The sequence below is a fragment of the Chiloscyllium plagiosum genome, unplaced genomic scaffold, assembly GCF_037043375.1.
Source record: "Chiloscyllium plagiosum isolate Xiang-an unplaced genomic scaffold, Cpla_swu_hap1 HiC_scaffold_1, whole genome shotgun sequence".
In the NCBI taxonomy this organism is placed as follows: domain Eukaryota; kingdom Metazoa; phylum Chordata; class Chondrichthyes; order Orectolobiformes; family Hemiscylliidae; genus Chiloscyllium; species Chiloscyllium plagiosum.
In genome coordinates this window covers 39,293,178-39,314,369 of record NW_028270139.1, presented here as the reverse complement: position 1 = coordinate 39,314,369, position 21,192 = coordinate 39,293,178, and the positions used below count along the sequence as shown (strand labels likewise).

The 21,192-nt window shown below is 41.2% G+C and overlaps 1 protein-coding gene across 1 annotated transcript in view; it reads right to left on the bottom strand.

Moving 5' to 3' along the window:
• Positions 1–21,192, bottom strand: part of sdad1 (SDA1 domain containing 1) — a 59,546-nt gene that overhangs the window by 11,450 nt on the left and 26,904 nt on the right. Inside the window, exons 6-15 of the mRNA XM_043695696.2 lie at positions 18,480–18,537; positions 16,842–16,916; positions 15,833–15,934; positions 14,941–15,010; positions 13,869–13,972; positions 6,650–6,707; positions 6,509–6,567; positions 2,972–3,048; positions 2,234–2,331; positions 947–1,023 (exon numbers count right to left, since the gene is read on the bottom strand). Coding sequence (XP_043551631.1) covers positions 947–1,023; positions 2,234–2,331; positions 2,972–3,048; positions 6,509–6,567; positions 6,650–6,707; positions 13,869–13,972; positions 14,941–15,010; positions 15,833–15,934; positions 16,842–16,916; positions 18,480–18,537 — 778 coding nt within the window. The remainder of the gene's footprint in view (positions 1–946; positions 1,024–2,233; positions 2,332–2,971; positions 3,049–6,508; positions 6,568–6,649; positions 6,708–13,868; positions 13,973–14,940; positions 15,011–15,832; positions 15,935–16,841; positions 16,917–18,479; positions 18,538–21,192) is intronic.

The window sequence follows — 21,192 nt, the reverse complement described above, 5'->3', positions numbered from 1 at the left end:
GGGGCATGGATCGGATAAATAGACAAAGTCCTTTCCCTGGGGTGGAGGAGTCCAGAACTAGAGGGCATACCTTTAGGGTGAGAGGGGAAAGATACAAAAGAGACCTAAGGGGCAACTTTTTCACGCAGATGGTGGTACGTGTATGGAATGAGCTGCCAGAGGAAGTGGTGGAGACTAGTACAATTGCAACATTTAAAAGGCATTTGGATGGGTATATGAATAGTAAGGGTTTGGAAGGATATGGGCCGGGTGCTGGCAGGTGGGACTAGATTGAGTTGGGATAGCTGGTCGGCATGGACGGGTTGGACTGAAGGGTTCTGTCTCTATGACTCTTTATTTCAATAGTTCCATCTCTGCTGTCGTGTCTTCAATTCTCTGGGGTCCTCATCTCTCAAATTCTCTCCGTAAACCTCCCCACATTTCCACCTTTTCTCTATAAAGACACATTAAAAATGTACCTCCTTGATTAGAGTTTTGGTAATCTGTTGTAACCTCTCGAAGTGGCTAGCTGTTTTTCAATGTTTCCGTGGAGCGTCTTGCAACATTTTATTACATTAAAAATATGTACCAGACACATAAAAACTGTTGTTGACATTCCTGCAAGTTTTTTGTCCTCCAAGTATTTATCTAATTGTGTTTAGAATGTTACTATTGAACCTGGCAGTGCATTCCAAATTTTAAAAATAACCACGTAAATAAACTTCCTGATTTTACCTCCTTCTTTTGCCAGTCATCTTAAATCTACAGTCTCTGATCACTCTGATCAGCTACTGGAAACAGTTCCTCTTTATACTTTCAGAATCCTTCAGAGTTTTAAACACTTCTACCAAATTTTCTCACAGTCCTCTCTATTCATTCCCATGTAGTAATAATCCCTCATTACTGGAAAGATTCCACTAAATCTTTTCTGTATCCTCGCCAAAGTCTTCATGTCAAAACAACTTACCCTGTCTTTCTTGTGCAACATCTGAGGGTTCATTGTTCTGAAAAGGTGAATCAAGGATCTGGCTGACATCATTACATCTAGGGGAGAGAAAATATCTTAAGACTGTGGCCTTCAGAAAAAGACACTCATCACAACAAATCCCCAAACTACTCAATTATGCACCCTAACACATTCACTTAATCACAAACGCAAATTTCCAAAATGTTGGCAAACAAAACTTCAGAGAATGCACCTTGAATATCAGTCATCTGCGATCCAATATCCAATTAGGGCATTACTCCCCATATGATCTGTTGACAATCAACTGGAAAAAGAATCTTAAAAAAAAATTGACATGTGAAATGGCGCAGGTATAGATTGCCATATTGCGAAATCAGTACAGGTTGGACTAGATCCAGTAGCATCTGATGACTTGGCATGTGAAATAAATGTTTCCTTCTCCAGGATTTATATCCCTCACCTTAGTGAGCTCAAATTCTGTCACCAAATAAACAAAAAGGGACTCTCCAGAAACCAGAAACTGCAGAGCCAGTGGCTGGATTTTGGAAGCCCTCACAAAGCGTGAGCAAAAGCAGGTGAGCCTAGAATGTTCCTGCACCTTCCTCCCACTGGGCCATTTTTAAAGGTGACTGTTTGGGCACGGAGAAGGTCCCCTGTGCCCTATCAAGACATGCCCCCCCCCCCAGTAGTAGTCCGGCAGCTGTAATAATTTGTTCAGAAGTTTATTAAAAAAAAATGCTGTGAAGATACCTCCATCTCTATGCATCCTCTCTTTTCACCCTGTGTGTCAGCAGGTTGCAGTTCCTTCTAGATGGACAGGCTTTTATTAGCCCTCCTGCTTCCAGAGCTCAGCTTGCATTCTTAATTGGACAATCAGAACAGGCTGCTAACGGGCAGTTCCTTTGACTATAAAGTCAGGATGATGACTTATGACATTGAGTGGGGCTGAGATCAGAATGTGACCAGAATGCCTGCAGTCTCATATGCAACATTTCCACGAACCCATCCAAGTATTTACTCAGCAGAAACATCTTAGTTGACAACATTAACAGAACAATAAATTAATAACATATGATGTGACACATAGATCTTATATTCTCTCATCTGTCAGTTGTGCCAGTGAAGAATTACCAAGTGATATGTTAGAACACATCGAAGTCACACATTGTTATGGACACAAAATGATTTTAAAATGCTGTTGCTTCTTCTCTTCCAAAGCCATTGCTGACTAATATCTTAGGACTACCCTTGTGCAGCAAAATTAAATGCATGATTCTGCCCACTCACTTTTATCTTTGTGCGTCTTGTACTGAGCAAGGTCCTGGAGCAGATCTTCTGTGATGGCAAGTGGACATCGCGCACTGACTTCTTTGATGGTGTTAATCCTGTTGGTGAATAGATTCGTTTTTAGGTGCTAGACCACTAATCCGCAAGTTTTCAAACAAGGTTCCCTGGAGCAGAGTGAGACTACAAAGCCATCCATTTTGTCAATCTTGAGAATCCTGATCATTCTGTACTTTGCTGATTTAATCACCATCATTTCTGTTGCTGTACATAAACAAATTGTTTTTCAGCAAATATATCACTACTTCCCTTTGGTAGCAACAACGTCTTACGGAAATTGAAATGGGACACCCTCGAAGTCAGCAAGCTAAAACAACAAAGCTGGGCAGTCTACTTGGAAAATATCATAGTTTTGCCCAATTTTGACCTCACCAGGGATCAGAAGCAGCCACGTTGAATAGATTCAACCCACCCCAAACTCACGTTATTGGGCTTAATGATATTCCAAATGCTCTTTCAGATAATTTCAGCAAACAGGGATTAAAGATTGGTTGGGATTTTTTGATCTTTTCCACTCAGTATCACAGTAGGAAAAACATTTATCCACTAAGTTATCAGCTTATTTATAAATGGAGCAAATTACTATTTTAGCATTTAATGGCACAGTAGAAAAAGAGGGATCATTTGCATTAAACACATATCTGACAAAAGAACTAGGAAGTTATTACTTGTTATACACACCCAACTGTCATAACTTCACCAGAATTTCGATCTGTGACAAAGTTGTTTGCTATCGTCATCACCATTGTTTGGATAATCTAGAAAAGCAAATAATACAAATATTAAAGCATTTTAATCAGAGTAATGCTCACAAAATTTATTGCATTCTTCAACTAATTAGGACAAGTGCCTAGGATCAATTTAATTCTCACTTCGAAGAAGTACAAGTTATGAAAGGACAACCAAGACTGACTTTTTAAAAGGCAAATCACATCCGACTAACCTGCGTGAGGATTTTAATTAATCAGCCAAGAGGGTTAATAGTGTAGGAAATATCACTTAACAGACATGTCACAAAAAAAGAAACAGCGGTAATGAGCAAAGGGTTAGGAGGCTGAGTAGTGGTGAATAATTGCTGTTCTGACTGAAAACAGATACACAGAAGAATCTGTGATTAAGCATTTTTTAAATAAATGACATGGAATGAGCTATGGAGAATAAAAATTTGAAATTTTACCGATTAAACAAAACTTAAGCCAACAGAAGTAGGCCATTTAGTCAACTGAGCCTGTTTCACCAGTCAAATAAAGCCTGCCTGATCTGTGACCTAACTACATTTGTTTCATTCACTCATGGGACATGGGCATCACTGGCTGGCCAGCATTTATCGCCCATTCTTGGTGTTATGGACCAGACCAGACCCCCTCAAAATATTTTAAGGCAGCTGAGATCCTAACTTTTTTCTTATTTTAAAGGCAAATGTAAAGTGCTGCATTCCAGATGCAATTTGAGTAGTCAAACTACTCGCCATTAGGAAAACCACTATTCAAACACTGTAGTTAAAATACGAAAGAAGAACCTAGAATAACTTAACTCAAATGGAAAACTGAACAGAATAATTCATAACTGTTACTAATTAACTGTTCCAATGTAGTAACATCCCCTAAATGCATGCCGTGGCAAAAAGACAAATTCAAAATCAGATTTCCTCACATGTAACGTCCATAGTAGGAAGAGAAACCCCAGTTCCTAGCTGTAACTGAGAGGAGGAGGAAAACAGCTTCTACTTCTTCAAAGCTCCAGCAGCTTCTTCTGAATCTAAAAGCTAGAAATCCTGGTCTGTGAATGCCATCCAGGCTGCTTTATGTTGTTCCAACTTGTAAAGAAACCCAAGGCCTCAAGACGTTTACGTTACCACAGACCTGCTGAGCACCTTGCATTAAATCTCTCTCTTAAAAGAAACCAGGACAAAATACATCTCTCAAAGACACTTGCCCTTGAGAAGGTGGTGATAAGATTCCACATGTTACTGACCCGTGTGTCCAGTAATAATTCTGCTCAACAAAAATTTATCTCATGCTAAAATTAACAACTGAATCTTGATAAGGTAGTAGAATCATAGAATACCTACAGTGTGGAAAGAAGCCATCGAGTCTGCACCAACCCTCCAAAGAGAATCCCACCCAATCCTCGTATTTACCATGGCTGACCCACCCTGCAAATCCCTGGACACTACAGGTCATTCTGCTATAATGTGTGTTTGGTTAACGCAAATTCACTGCATGTGATTGATGAATTGGGGACACTGGTTTTAAAGTGCGAACTTCTAAAACGTGTTGGGTGTAACGTGATTATATCGTCAAAAGTGTGATTTTTCTATAATGTGGGGTTACACAAGAAAGCAGCCATCACATTAAAGAACTACCTGTACAGGGCAATTTAGCATTGGACTGTGGGAGGAAATCGGAACATCCGGTGGAAAGCTACGGATACACAGAGAAAATGTACAAATTCCACACAGTCAGTCACCCAAGTCTGGAATTGAACCTGAGTCCTTGGTGCTGTGAGGCAGCAGCTCAAACCACTGAGCCACCATGCCACCTGGGAGTTAGGGAACAGTAAGTAGTAAAGATGATCATAGCGGACTTTAGAAGGACATTGACAGACTGACAAAAAGGGCAAATGCATTGTAAGACTTAAGGCATAGGAGTAGAAGTAGGCCATTCAGCCCATCGAGTTGCTTTATCATTCAGTGAGATTGCATCTGATCTGATTATCCTCAACTCCAGTTGCCTGAATTTTTACATAACTCTTGATTCCTTTACTGATTAAATATCTGTCTTTCTCATCCTTGAATATATTTAATGACCCAACCTTGACAGCCAGCTGCGTTAAAGAATTCCACAGAGAGAAGGAATTGTTCCTCATCTTTATCTTAAACCTTATTCTGCGATTATGTCCTCTGGTCCAAGACTTTGCACAAGGGGAAAACAACATTTTAGCATCTACCTCGTCAAGTCTCCTAAGAATCTTGCATGTTTAAGGTCGATCCTCATTTTTCTAAATTTCAATGAGCATACACCTTACTTAACCTCTCTGCATAAGACAGCACCTCCATACCTGGTGTCAGCACTGAGAACCTTTCCTGGTCTCCAATATCAGTACATCTTCCCTTAGATAAGGGTTCCAAAACCATTAAAAGTATTCAAGTTGTGGTGTAACTTGAGCCTTGAACAGTGTTTTAGCTAAAGCTCCCTACTTTTATATTTAATTCCTATTGAAATAAAGACAGACATTCCATTTGTTTTTCTCATTACCTGCTAAACTTGGATGCTAGCTTTTCGTGATTCATGGACAAAGCGTTCCAAATCCCTCTATTCTGTAGCTTTCAATGGTCTTTGTCATTTAAATAATATTCAACTGTTCTGTCCATTCTGTCAAAGTACATCCCCTCACATTTTCCAAGTTTTTTTCCACTTGCTTAACCTGTCTATACCCCTCAGCAGACTGTATTAACGTCATTGGGGAGTGTCAGCTCACCAGTGTAATGACTTAAAACTGACAAAGCTGGGCTTTTTTTTAATGATAATCATAAAAAAAAGTGGTGGCATGGTATTCATTAAGCTGGCATTTTAAGTTCAGATTTTTACTGAATTCAAATTTCACCACCTGCCATGGCAAGATTTAAACCCATATGCCCAGAACATTAACCGAGGTAGAGAAACACTTATTGATAATTGTCATGTTTAGCTTAAGATTACTTCAGCAGAGGAATGGTTTTCTTTCTCTCTAAAATATACATAAACAGATCCTAAAAGCTGCAATTTGTTGACTTCCAAGTTGGAAGGGTGGAATTTGGTGCAGCATATTATCTATTGCAAATGTTTAGTAAGAGCAAAAGGAAGTTCCTGGCATAATGTAAACTGTCATCAAGGTGAGAAGTGGGCAACAAGGGAGGTAATTATCTTGATATGTGGTACCTACCCTATGTTCACTTTAGAAGGATCCAAAAGGTTCACTGACATAGTAAAAACTACCAGCCCCTAAAAAGAGGGCATATCAACAAATGCTCAGAGTCCGAAGAGGGACTCTTCGGTTGCCCTCTTCAGATGGAGACTGAACCAGATGAGAAGGCGAAGAAGTATTTTAAGGAAGAGTTCCATAAAATTTTGGCTAAACAACAGGATAATGCATTCACAACTTTGATGAGTTCAACACATTCTGTGCCTTAACATCTGTTGATCTGAAGAGGAAATATTTTAAATTTTTGACCATTACCTCTGGTGGAACAAGCTGATGACTGGCTTGTGCTGCATAGAGAAGGATTTTGGTCACATCTAAAAAGGGGATATAGAAGGATCACATGTAAATATATTAAATGGCACTTTTACAAATTAGTAATATTGGAGATAGACTCACCTCTTTGATGTGGTTGAAGAAAACGTTGTATGAATGGGTAGAAGTTAAACAGGAATAACTGGCAAGGGAAAAAAAACAAAAAATTAACAATTATTCTTTCCTGACTACATGGGCAAAAAGCCATTTTCAACTCAAGGAAACAGCGTTATTACATACTATTACCATCAGGCCAGGGGACCAACTCTGGTTCAATAGATAATGGCAAAAAGGGCATGCTAGGAGCAGACATACCTAAAAATGAAGTGTTAACGTAGTGAAGGTATCAAATAAAATGCTAGAGTGCCAAACAGCAAAAGCAGCAAATGATAGATGGAGCTAAGTGATTCGTCAACCAATGGATCAGATCTATGTTCTGCAGTCCAACCACATGCAATCGTGAATGCTAGTGGACCATTAAACAACTCACTGGAGGAGGCAACTCCACAAATATCCCCAATCCTTGGACGAGCCCAACACATCAATGAAAACGTTAAGGCTGTAGCATTTGCAGCATCATACTAATCTTCACCCAGTTCAATTTATTCCATGTGATATCAAGAAATGTTTGGAGGCATTGGATACTGTCAAGGCTATGTGCCCAAACAACATTCCAGCAAAAGTAATAAAACATTGTATTCTAGAACTTGCCGCTCCCCTAGTTAAACAATTCCAATACAGTGAGAACACTGGCAGCTACCCAACAACGTGGAAAATTGCTCAGTGCCTTCCTGTATGCAAAACGTGATGGACGGTATCAACAGTATATTAAGGCGCATCTGCTCAACATCGAAAAGTGTGGTGCTGGAAAAGCACAGCATGTCAGGTAGCATCGTGGAGCAGGAGAATCAATGTTTCAGGCACAACCCCTTCATCAGGAATGTGGCGGTGGGGGGTGAGGTAGCTGGGAAGGTGATAGATAGATGTAGGTGGAGGCTCATGGTGATAGGTCAGAGTGGAGGGTGGAGCGGATAGGTGGAAAGAGGATGGACAGTTAGGACAGTTCAAGAGGGTGGTGCCAAGTTCCGAGGGTTGTATCTAGGATGAGGTGGGGCGAGGGGAGATGAGGAAACTGGTGAAGTCGATGTTGATGCTGTGTGTTTGGAGGAAGATGAGGCATTCGTCCTCCAGGCATTGATTGGCTTGAATTTGGTGGTGGAGACAGCCCAGGACTTGCATGTCCTTGGCTGAGTGGGAGGGGAGTTGACATGAAGTGGTCAGCCACAGGATATTGGGGTTGTTTGGTGAGTGTGTCCCAGAGATGTTCCCTGAAACGTTTCCATAAGTCGGTGGCCTGTCTTCCTAGTGCAGAGGAGACCACCTCGTGAGCAACAGACCCAGTAGATGAGGTGTTTGAATGTGCAGGAAAATATCTTTCGAATGTGGAAAGATCCTTTGGGGCCTTGGATGGAGGTGTTGGTGGGGGGTGGGGTGTAAGCGCAGGTTTTACATCTTTTGCTGCAGCAAGGGAAGGTGCTGGGAGTGAAGGGTGGGTTGATGAGGGGTTGGCGTGGACCTAACAAGGGAGTTGCAGAGGGAATGGTCTCTGCGGAATGCTGATTGGGGTGGGGAGGGAAATATTTCTGTGGTGGTGGGGTCTGATTGTAGGTGGCAGATATGGTGGAAGATAAGGTGCTGCATACAAAGATTAATGGGGTGGCAAGTTGGTGGGGGGTCTGTCCTTGTTGCGGTTAGAGGGTGGAGTTCAAGGACAGAGGTTTGGGAAGTGGAGAAAATGCACTGGAGGGTTTTGTTGACCACACAGGAGGGGAAATTGTGGTCCTTGAAATAGGAGGCCATCTCCGATGTTCTGGAATGGAAGTGCTCCTCCTGGGAGCAGATACAGCAGAGGTGGAGGAACTGGGAGTTTTTACGGGTGGTGGAGGGGGAAGGTATAGTCGGGGTACCTGTGGGAGTCGGTGGGTTTGAAGTAGATATCCATATAGAGTTGGTCGCCGGAGATGGAGAGGTCCAGGAAGGGGACCGACTCAACAGAAACATCTACTCCAAACATATCTCCTCCCACCACCCCCTCCTGTAAAGATCCTACCCCTTACTCCCAATTCCTCTGCATCCACTTCCAGGAGGAGCAATTCCACTCCAGGACATCCCAGATGGCCTCCTATTTCATGGATCACAATTTCCCCTCCCATGTGGTCAACAAAGCCCTCCAGTATATCTCTGCCACTTCCGCTCCTGAACCCCGCCCTTCCAACCGCAATAAAGATAGAACATCCCCGGTTTTCACCTTCCACGCTAACAGTCTCCGGATACAATGCATTATCCTCCACCATTTCCCCCACCTATAATCAGACCCCACGACCAGAGATATATTTCCCTCCCCATCCCTATCAGCATTCTGCAGAAACCATTCCCTCCATGACTCCCTCGCCAGGCCCACGCCCCCCACCAAACCACCCTCCACTCCTGACACCTTACCCCGCCATCCACACCTGCCCCCTCACCTTCGTCCAAGGCCCCAAAGGATCCTTCCAGATCCAGCAGAGATTTTCCTGCACATCCAAACACCTCATCTACTGTGTCTGTTGCTCTCAATGTGGTCTCATCTACATCGGGGGGATAGGACGCCAACTCACGGAACATTTCAGGGGACATCACTGGAACAAAAAAACCCCATCGTCCTGTGGCCAACTCACCCTCCTACTGTGCCAAGGACATGCAAGTCCTGGGCCTCCTCCACTGCCAAATCCAAGTCAAACAACTCCAAGAGGAAGAACATCTCATCGTGCGTCTTGGGACCCTCCAACCACACAGCATCAACGTCAACTTCACCAGTTTCCTCATCTCCCAAACCTAATCCCAGATCCAAAACTCCAACCCGGCACCACCCTCTTGAACTGTACTACCTGTTCAACTTCCCTCCCATCTATCCACTCCATCCTTCCCTCCAACCTAGCTCCCCCCCCAGCTACCTTCCCCCCGCCTCCAGCCTCACACTTGCCCTCCTATTTATCTCTTACCCCCTTCCCACACTCTCACTGACATTTCTGAAGAAGGGCTTATGCCTGAAACGCGATTCTCCTGCTCCTCGGATGCTGCCTGACCTGCTGTGCTTTCCCAGCACCACATTTTTCAGTTCTGATCTCTAGGATCTGCTCAGCAACTACCTGCTCAGTGTCGCACAGTTTGGGTTCTGCCAGGGCTAATCAGCTCCTGACCTCATTACAGTTTTGGTTCAAACATGGACAAAATATCTCGATTCCAGAGGTGAGTTGAGAGTGACAGCTGAATCAAGGTCCCATTTGACTGAGTGCGCGTCAAGGATCCCATGCAAAACTGGAATCAATGAGAATCAGGGGGAAATCTCTCCACTGGTTGCAATCATACCTAGCACATAGAAAAATGATTTAGTTGTTGGAGGTCAATCACGTCAGGCCCAGGACATCTTTACAAGAGTTCCTCAGAGTCGTATTCTAAGCCCAACCATTTTCAGCTGCTCCATCAATGACTTTCCCTACATCATAACATCAGAAATGGGATGTTCACCAATGATTGCACATTGTTCAGCACCATTTCCGACTCCTTAGATACCAAAGCAGTCCATATTCAAATGCAACAAGATATGGATAAGATCCAGGCTTGGGCTGATATGTGGTAACATTTGCGCCGCGCAAGTATCAGGCTATGACTAATACCAATAAGAGATAATCAAACCACCACCATTTGACATTCAAACGTTATTACCATCACTGAGTCAATAGACAATAGGTGCAGAAGTAGGCCATTCTGCCCTTCGAGCCTGCACCACCATTCAATATGATCATGGCTGATCATCCTTAATCAGTATCCTGTTCCTGCCTTATCTCCATAACGCTTGATTCCACTATCCTTGAGAGCTCTATCCAACTCTTTCTTAAATGAATCCAGAGACTGGGCCTCCACTGCCCTCTGGGGCAGAGCATTCCACACAGCCACCACTCTCTGGGTGAAGAAGAAGTTTCTCCTCATCTCTGTCCTAAATGGTCTACCCCGTATTTTTAAGCTGTGTCCTCTGGTTCGGCACTCACCCATCAGCGGAAACATGTTTCCTGCCTCCAGAGTGTCCAATCCTTTAATAATCTCATATGTCTCAATCAGATCCCCTCTCAGTCTTCTAAACTCAAGGGTATACAAGCCCAGTTGCTCCAGTCTTTCAGCGTAATGTAGTCCTGCCATTCCAGGAATTGACCTCGTGAACCTACGCTGCACTCCCTCAATAGCCAGAATGTCTTTCCTCAAATTTGGAGACCAGAACTGCACACAGTACTCCAGGTGTGGTCTCACCAGGGCCCTGTACAGCTGCAGAAGAACCTTTTCGCTTCTATACTCAACCCTCTTGTTATGAAGGCCAGCATGCTATTAGCCTTCTTCACTACCTGCTGTATCTGCATGCTTACCTTCATTGACTGGTGTACAAGAACACCCAGATCTCTTTGTACTGCCCCTTTACCTAAATTGATTCCATTTAGGTAGTAATCTGCCTTTCTGTTCTTGCCACCAAAAGTGGATAACCATACATTTATCCACATTAAACTGCATCTGCCATGCATCTGACCACTCACCTAACCTGTCTAGGTCACCCTGTAATCTCCTAACATCCTCATCACATTTCACCCTGCCATCCAGCTTTGTATCATCAGCAAATTTGCTAATGTTATTACTAATACCATCTTCTATATCATTAACATACATTGTAAAAAGCTGCGGTCCCAGCACTGATCCCTGCGGTACCCCACTGGTCACTGCCTGCCATTCCAAAATGGAGCAGTTTATCACTACTCTTTGTTTCCTATCAGCCAACCAACTTTCAATCCAAGTTAGTACTTTGCCCCCAATACCATGCGCCCTAATTTTGCTCACTAACCTTCTATGTGGGACTTTATCAAAAGCTTTCTGAAAGTCCAGGTACACTACATCTACTAGATCTCCCTCGTCCATCTTCAGAGTTATATCCGCAAAAAAATTCCAGAAGATTAGTCAAGCATGATTTCCCCTTCATAAATCCATGCTAACTCTGACCTATCCAGATGTGTCGTAATTTCATCCTTTATAATAGACTCCAGCATCTTTCCCACCACTTAGGTCAGACTAACTGGTCTATAATTTCCTGCTTTCTCTCTCCCACCTTTCTTAAAAAGTGGTACAACATTAGCCACCCTCCAATCCGCAGGAACTGATCCCGAATCTATCAAACTCTGGAAAATAATCACCAACGCATCCACGATTTCTCGAGCCACCTCCTTCAGTACCCTGGGACATAGACCATCAGGCCCCGGAGACTTATCAATCTTCAGACCTAACAATCTCTCCAACCACCAAATCCTGGCAAATATAAATTCCCTTAAGTGCAGATCCTTCAGCCACTGTTACCTCAGGGAGATTGCTTGTGTCTTCCCCAGTGAACACAGATCCGAAGTAACAATTCAATTATTCTGCCATTTCTCTGTTCCCCATAATATATTCCCCTGTTTCTGTCTTCAAGGGCCCAATTTTAGTCTTAACCATTTTTTTGCCTTTCACATACCTAAAAAAGCTTTTACTATCCTCCTTTATATTTCTGGCCAGTTTACCTTCGTACCTCATTTTTTTCTCTGCGTATTTCCTTCTTAGTAATCCTCTGTTGCTCTTTAAAAGCTTCCCAGTCCTCCGTTTTCCCACTCATCTTTGCTATGTTATACTTTTTCTCTTTTAACTTTATATTTTTCTTAACTTCCCTCATCAGCCACGGCATCCCATGCTTCCTCCTCGGATCTTTCTTCCTTTTTGGAATGAACTGATCCTGCATCTTCTGCATTATACACAGAAATATCCACCATTGTTCCTCCACTGTCATCCCTGCTAAGGTATTGCACGAATGAACTTTGGCCAGCTCCTCCCTCATAGCTCCATAATTTCCTTTATTCAACAGAAATATTGTCACTTCCCTCTCAAATTGCAGATTGAAGCTTATTGTATTATGGTTACTACTTCCCAAAGGCTCCTTCACTTTGAGGTCCCTGATCAATTCTGGTCAGCTACTATCAACATCCTAGGAGTTAGCACTAACTAGAAACTCAACTGGACTTGCCACATAAACACAGTGGCTACAAGAGTAGGTCTTGAGGATGAGAAGGGGCATTTAGTTATGGGATAGAATGAAATAGCCAAGGCACTGAACTGGTATTTTGTATTGGCCTTCACAGTGGAGGATACTATTAACATGCCAGTAATTGACAAAGAGACAAAGGCAGGTGAGGACATGGAAACAATCATTATTGTGGAAGAGGTAGTTTTGGGCAAGCTAATGGAGCTAAGGATGGCCAAGATGGCCGCTGAGGCATTTATTGGCCACTTGATACACAAGATGGCTGCCGACCACAACATGTACAGCACAGCAAACACAGACACTGCCTGGGGCCACCAGAATGCCAGCACAATGCACTCACAACCTAGATGATTAGTTTAAGGCGGGTGTGGGAGTGAATACACATGAGTAGCGTATACTGCCCACTGAAGTGTTTGGGTCCAGCCTACATCTTTGATAGAATTGGTAACTCAATACAAAGTGCTAATAGCCAGGACTGCAGTAATCATCCTTCTCAGGAAGAACGATTAGCGCCCTTTACTGCAGTTGAATTGGCCATGATAAATTGCTTATGGTGTTAAGTGCATTAGTCAGAGGGAAATGGGTGTGAGTGGGTCACTCTTGGGAGGGTCGTTGTGGACTTGTTGGGCCGAATGGTCTGTTTCCACACTGTAGATCCTCTAATCTCTTATGTTCTTTGAAGAAAAGAATACAGGAACTAAATATTATTTAAATGGAAAAAGACAGCTTCAGCACAGACAGAGTTGGGAGTCTTCATCGATAATTCACAAAAAGCTAGCGTACACATTCAGGAGCTAATAGGGAAGACAAATACAACAGGAACAGAGTATAAAAATTGGGAAGCTTTGGTAAAACTATACAAGGCACTAGTCAAACCCCATTCAGTTTTAGCAAAATATACTGATGTTCACTAGGTTGATCCAGCGTATAGAATGATTGTCTTGTAAGGAGAGGTTGAATAGGTAGGGCCTGCACTCATTGATGTTTATAAGAATGAAAGGACAGATTATTCAGGAGCTTAAAAGGGTTGGATGGTGCATATTTCATTAGAGTACACCATTGAACCTCAATGAGCTTCATAATGCATATATAATTTGAACTGCATTGCCAAAGATTAAAGTAAAAGTTTGTTTAAAATGGATTTTTTTTAAAAATCACCTCATGAATGCCAATTAATCTTGATACCAGATCCATCAACATCATCTTAACTTCGAATCTTTCCTTAGAATCTTCTAACTGTTTGAAAAGTTTTTCTGCAAAACCTATGGCAAAGTAAAAGTAAGTCATTACATCATCAGTGATACAGGTTAAAGTCAATTTTGACCAACAAAGAACAGCTATAGAATGGTTTCCATATCATAGATCCAAATAACTGGACAAAGTTTCCACATTCATTAATTTCACACAAGAGAATGCTATTCAGTCAGAATATTAATATAAAGAATATTAATTCTATTCTAAAGCTTAAGTAATATTACTGCCAACAGCTTGAATGGTCTCCTCAACTTATTCAATGGACAGTCGATAATTAACTACATTAGCATCTAACAAGTTCCAAATTTAGAAGTATAAACGTTAGGAGGTAAATATTTGAGTCATCGATGATCTGACAATGATGATTGAAATTGTAGTATGTATTTCAGGAAAATTATTGCCTACGTGATGGAAAGGGGAAAAACTTGTTGAGTCTAAGAGCTTACCCCTGTATAAAAATCTATTAAGCCTCTGCATGTCAATAAACAGTTAAAATCCCAGGAAACAAATGAAATTACAGAAGCTTGATGAATATGAAGTAACGTCTCTTTTACGAATTGAATAAACTCAGAAAATCTCAGAGCTCCGTTAAGGCAACAATAAGGACAATATAGTTTCCCATACAAGCTCCTGGATTTAGGAAGATCAAACCAGCTATTGTTATTAAGCATAGTTGTTACCTGATGACTCTGACCACAATGTCATCAGTGTGGGCACGATCGAGAACAATGAATAATGTTCCACATAGTCAAACAGGCCTCTCAATATTCATTAATTACAATTATGAGGCAAATATAATAATGATTACCGAGACGATACACTAACAATAATCACTGGCCATTTCAACTGCATCATAATTACAGTGGCAATTATTTCAGAAGTGACAAAAGGACAAATGGTAAGACTGAATCTTAACGGAAATGGTTAAGTTTGTCAGAAACGTTCACATTAAATCAAAGTAAAGCTTATCCCTCACCTTGCGGATCATGAATCAGATGAATAGCTGAAAAATTAAATACTTCTGCCTTATTCTTCCTTTTATGTTTCTGTAATAAAATAATTTAAAAATGCATTTAAATCATTATGGCTAGAAACAGAAACATTGTCAGTAGCAAGCCTAAAATCAAGACAGTTAGCCTTAGAAAGGAGCCCAAAACAAAAGACTGCATTTTTGAAGCTTATTTTCCTTTCCTTCTTTGAATTTACAAGGTTTTCCTTATTCAAATATAGGACTGTAGAATAAGTAAACCTAAAATGCCCACGAGATAGCCTATGTCTGTATTAAGCTGTCAATTTCCTTAGCTAATTCTCCACTACTATCAAACTCAAGACAGTATTACAGCACTGAGGGTTTTTTTAAAGAAGAGAAGCCATCCTTTGTTTTCCATACTTCTGACATATTTGAATATGGCTACCAATTTAATATCATCTTGCACTGAATTATGAACAGTTTAATGAAAGAAAGCGAGCCAGAAATAGATTGAGACTAACTAACCTCATTTCATGCAAGTCACCTTTAATGCCAGAAAACACAAAGCACGGGTACTAAATACAATTTCCACAAGTGAAAGCCTGTCACTAGATCACAGCACATCTTATCTTAATGTGCTTAATCTCAATTCAATTCATTCCTTTCTTATGTAAAAACTTAGAATTGTCATACATCGGAGGGAATAACTTATTAGAGAGACTGCTGATTTCTCTTCAGACACCCCAGTGTTACTGGTGTGGGCATCTCTCACTTGTTCTCTAAATTACCCTCTTCCTCCTACTTCATGTAACACACTAATTTTAACCAACTGAATTAATAACCTCCATACTGATTATCATTCAACAGCTAAAGTTCACTGATGAAATGAATTGCTTACTTTTAGGACTTTCATAGCCTTTTCCAGTTTCTTTTTGTTTTTTGTAGTTTTCTTTGCTGTGGAATATTTTATGGCTATATCTCGTGTTGTTGGACCTTCATCCTACAAAGAAATTGACGACAGGAAAGCAGTTACTTCTTACTTTTAAACGGATTTACATTAAAAAAATCTAATATATAACAGGTAGTTGTCCAGTCAAATCAGAGCATATTCATGTTTATTATCCATTTGTGCAATAGTGCTAATCCCATGTATTTGTTCTATTCTCTTATCGAGTTATTCCCTTTATCCTCAACCATTTATTTATAAATGCTGGCATAGCCTCTGCTAGTATCTCCAGCTCTGATAATGTCTCACTCTTCTTGTTGTAGAAATGTTTTCCTGCTCTCTGACCCAAGTCTCTTCCATCTAACATCTTTATATGCCCTTAAACCTACTACGTCCAGCATTTCTGTTTTATATTTTAGGCTTTCCAGCATCCAGTGTTTTGCTTTTGCATCCATTCCTTCAGTCTTTTGCTCCAAGGCAAAGAACTCCAGTTTGTCAAGTCTTTCCTCATGTTTTTAATTCGTCATGCCAGGCAGCATTTTAATGAATCTGTTCTGTATTCAGTATTAACTCAATATTACCCTGGCAGTATAGAGTCACGATCTATATACATCTCCAACACTTCACACCACGGTCTTATGAGAATTAATCATAACTTCACAATTTGCATTTACAAAACCTTTTGGCATAAAACCCAATACAGTTCTTTTAAAAATATATTGCTTCCAGTGTATTTTGAATCTGAACCTTCAAATTCTTCTGTTATTTCAGAATTATTAGCTCTGTCTTTATTTTAGTATTGTTTGCACATTAGAGCACCAGTCTTTGTCATTCTATATTCAAATTGCTTGCGTACATATTGATCAGAAGCAGCTCCAGTCTAGAACCCTACCACTTCCAACCATTCTGAAAAAATGTGCTCAACTTACCTCTATTTCAAAAGCAATCTTTTCAAACTTACCTCGGATTCTGAATCGCTCTCATTCTTCTCGTCTTCATCTTTACCCAGAAAGAATTTCAGAGCTCCAACTAAAATCTAAATGTTTAGAAATAGAAGTCTTTTGTATAACAAAGTGAAGACAGCAACAGGAAATATAAAACTGTGACGTTCACAACTTATATCCATTGTCTTTTATGAAATGGGTCACTGTTCATAGTTGGGAACATGTACACTTGAGATGATCAAGTATTTGAGTGTGAAATCTAAGTAAAGGAGGAGGACAAGCTGAAAGGATGTTACTGGAAAATGAATCAAACACACAATTTGGAAATAAAACGTAACAGAAAGAAGGTTATTTAAGATTCAGAAAAATAAAAAGAATCAAGAAACATTAAACAACTGTAGGTATTAATATAGTTAAAACTGTGGAGAAAAGGAAAAGCATTAGCCAACTAGCAAGAATCTAATATAACTGAAACAAATAAACAAAGTTGACAGGAATTAGGATTCCAGCACACTACAAAAAATGACTTTATTACCAGTAATGAAATTGAACATTGTTGAAAATGTATTGCTGCACTTAAAACCTGTGGACTTTTTAAAAGATTGATTTCAACTCCCAAAAAATGTAGTCTGTGTTTGCATACAGGCTACTTGGACTTACACAGAAGCATGAATATTCTCAATGATCATTGCTCAACTAACATTAGACCACAATACATAAGGAAAGCATCAACTTCAAAAGGCATTCCTCTTAGCTATTCATAAGATGTGGACATAGCTGACTGGTCCAGCATTTATTGCCTGTTTCGAGTTGCCGAAGGTGGTGTTGGTGAGCTGCCTTCTTGAACCACTGCAGTCCATATTTAGTGTAGGAACACTAACAATGCTGTTAGGGAGGGAGTTCAAGGAGTTTGACCCAGAGTAACAGAAGGAAAGGTTATATATTTCTAAGTCAGGATGCCATATAGCTCGGAGGGGAACTTGAAGATAGCTGCATTCCCATGTAGCTGCTCCTTTTGACCTTCTGTCTAAGGAGTCTTTGTGAATTTCTGCAGTGCATCTTATAGATGGTACGCAATTTTGGTACTAAGCATCAGTGTTTGAGGGAGAGAATGCTTGTGGATGTGATGCCAATCAAGCAAACTGCTTTGTCCTAAAGCTTCTTGAGTTTTGTTGGAGCTCTTGGCAATTAGGAAGCCTTCCATCACACTTCTGACCTGCTCTTTGTAGATGGTGGTCAGGCTTTGGTGAGTCAGGAGATAAGTTACTCGCTACAGGATTTCTAGCCGTGGTCTGCTCTTGTAGTTACTGTGTTTATGTGGCTATTCCAGTTCACTTTCTGTTCAATGGCAACCCACTAGGACGTTGATAGTGGGGACTGCTCGGAAACAAAGCTTTTCAGGGTATGTAGGTACATGGGTCAGTAAATCAAATGAAATATCCTTTCACCTCATGCACCAAATTCTGTGCAATACGGTTATATAAAATTACTACTGCTTCTGGTGGATTCATAATAGTTTTGGAAAAAATCAAAATCAGTAAATAACTACTGCTTTCATTTAATTACTAAATCAAGCATATAGCTCAATTTTTCTGAATACCCAGGGGCAAATTGTCCTACCATATGGCAGTTCACAATTATTAATTCTCTCTTACCTTGGTCACTTTTGAGAAGCAAGCTGTCGTAATGACATTCACAGTTTTTGCATCATTCCTGCAAATAAATCATACGTTTGCTTCAGTAACGTTCAGCATAGGATTCTTCTCCTCATTCTAGACATTTTACTTGACACCCTGAAGGCTTCAAATTCACATCTGAATCTGGGAAATCAGCATTATCAAGTTATTTAATACATCAGAGCTGGTTCATTTTTTTTTACCCACTATCCATCCAGGATAATGCATAGATACAGGAAACCTATCCCTTCTGTTCCCCAGCTAGGATGACACTAAAGCAAACTGTTGGATCGGATCTGTCTGGGAGAGATTAACTAATTCAACACTGAACAGAGACTAAAACTTGGAATCCATTCATTACACAACTGGTATTCCTTTTGTGCTGTCTCTCATCACCCTATGTTGAGGAAAACAAGATCTTTGTTTGTAAAAACATAGGAAACAGAGCAGAAAATAGGAGGATTAGGACATTTGGCCCGTCAATTCATTATGATCATAGCTGATTATCTAATTCAGTACTGTATTCTGCTTTCTCACAATACCCTTTGTTCCCTTTTATCCTAAGAACTATATCTAACATCTTCTTAAATACGTTCAATGTTTTAGGTCTCAACCAGTTTCTGTAGCAGAGAATTCCTCAGGCTTACCACTCTGGGTGAAAGAATCTCACGCTGTCTCAGTGTTAAATGGCCCACCCCCATACTCTGAAACGGTGATGCTTGGGTTTGGACTCCCTAGTCATCGAGAACATCCTTCTTGCATTTACCCTGTCTAGTTATAGAACATAGAAAAATACAGCGCAGTACAGGCCCTTTGGCCCTCGATGTTGCGCCGATCCAAGTCCACCTAACCTACACTAGCCTACTATCCTCCATATGCCTATCCAATGCCCGTTTAAATGCCCATAAAGATGGAGAGTCCACCACTGCTACTGGCAGGGCATTCCATGAACTCACAACTCGCTGAGTAAAGAATCTACCCCTAACATCTGTCCTATACCTACCTCCCCTTAATTTAAAGCTATGCCCCCTCATAATAGCTGACTCCACACGTGGAAAAAGGTTCTCATGGTCAACCCTATCTAAACCCCTAATCATCTTGTACACCTCTATCAAGTCACCCCTAAACCTTCTTTTCTCCAATGAAAACAGCCCCAAGTGCCTCAGCCTTTCCTCATACGATCTTCCTACCATACCAGGCAACATCCTGGTAAACCTCCTCTGCACCCATTCCAGTACCTCCACATCCTTCCTATAATATGGCGACCAAAACTGCACACAATATTCCAGATGCGGCCGCACCAGAGTCTTATACAACTGCAACATGACTTCAGGACTCCGGAACTCAATTCCTCTACCAATAAAAGCCAGTACGCCATATGCCTTCTTCACCGCACTATTTACCTGGGTGGCAACTTTCAGAGATCTGTATACATGGACACCAAGATCCCTCTGCTCATCCACACTACCAAGTATCTGACCATTAGCCCAGTACCCCATTTTTTTGTTACTCTTACCAAAGTGAATCACCTCACACTTACCTACATTGAACTCCATTTGCCACCTTTCTGCCCAGCTCTGCAGCTTATCCATATCCCGCTGTAACCTGACACATCCTTCCTCACTGTCAACAACTCCACCGACTTTCATATCATCCGCAAACTTGCTCACCCAACCTTCTAACCCCTCCTCCAGGTCATTTATAAAAATGACAAACAGCAATGGTCCCAAAACAGATCCTTGCAGAACACCGCTAGTAACTGCACTCCAAGATGAACCTTTACCATCAACTACTACCCTCTGTCTTCTTCCAGCCAGCCAATTCCTAATCCAAACCTCCAACTCACCCTCAATGCCATACCTCCGTATTTTTTGCAGTAGCCTACCATGGGGAACCTTATCAAACGCCTTACTAAAATCCATATACACCACATCTACCGCTTTACCCTCGTCCACCTCCTTAGTCACCTTCTCAAAGAATTCAATAAGGTTTGTGAGGCACGACCTGCCCTTCACAAAACCATGCTGACTATCCTTGATCACATTATTCCTATCCAGATGTTCATAAATCCTATTCCTTACAATTCTCTCTAAGACTTTGCCCACAACAGAAGTGAGACTCACCGGCCTATAGTTACTAGGGTTATCCCTACTCCCTTTCTTGAACAAGGGAACCACATTTGCTAACCTCCAGTCTTCTGGCACTATTCCTGTAGACAATGAGGACATAAAAATCAAAATCAAGGCCAATGGCTCTGCAATCTCCTCCCTTGCTTCCCAGAGAATCCTAGGATAAATGCCATCAAGCCCAGGTGACTTATCTATTTTCACCCTTTCCAGAATTTCCAACACCTCTTCCCTACATACCTCAAAGCCGTCCATTCTAATTAATTGTGACTCAGTATTCACATCGGCAACAATGTCCTGTTCCTGAGTGAATACTGACAAAAAGTATTCATTCAGTGTCTCCCCAGTCTCTTCAGCCTCCACAAGCAACTTCCCACTACTATCCTTGACTGGACCTATTCCTACCCTAGTCATTCTTTTATTCCTGACATACCTATAGAAAGCCTTTGGGTTTTCCCTAATCCTACCAACTAAGGACTTTTCATGTCCCCTCCTTGCTGCTCTTAGCTCTCTCTTCAGATCCTTCCTGGCTACCCTATAACTCTCAATCGCCCCAATTGAACCTT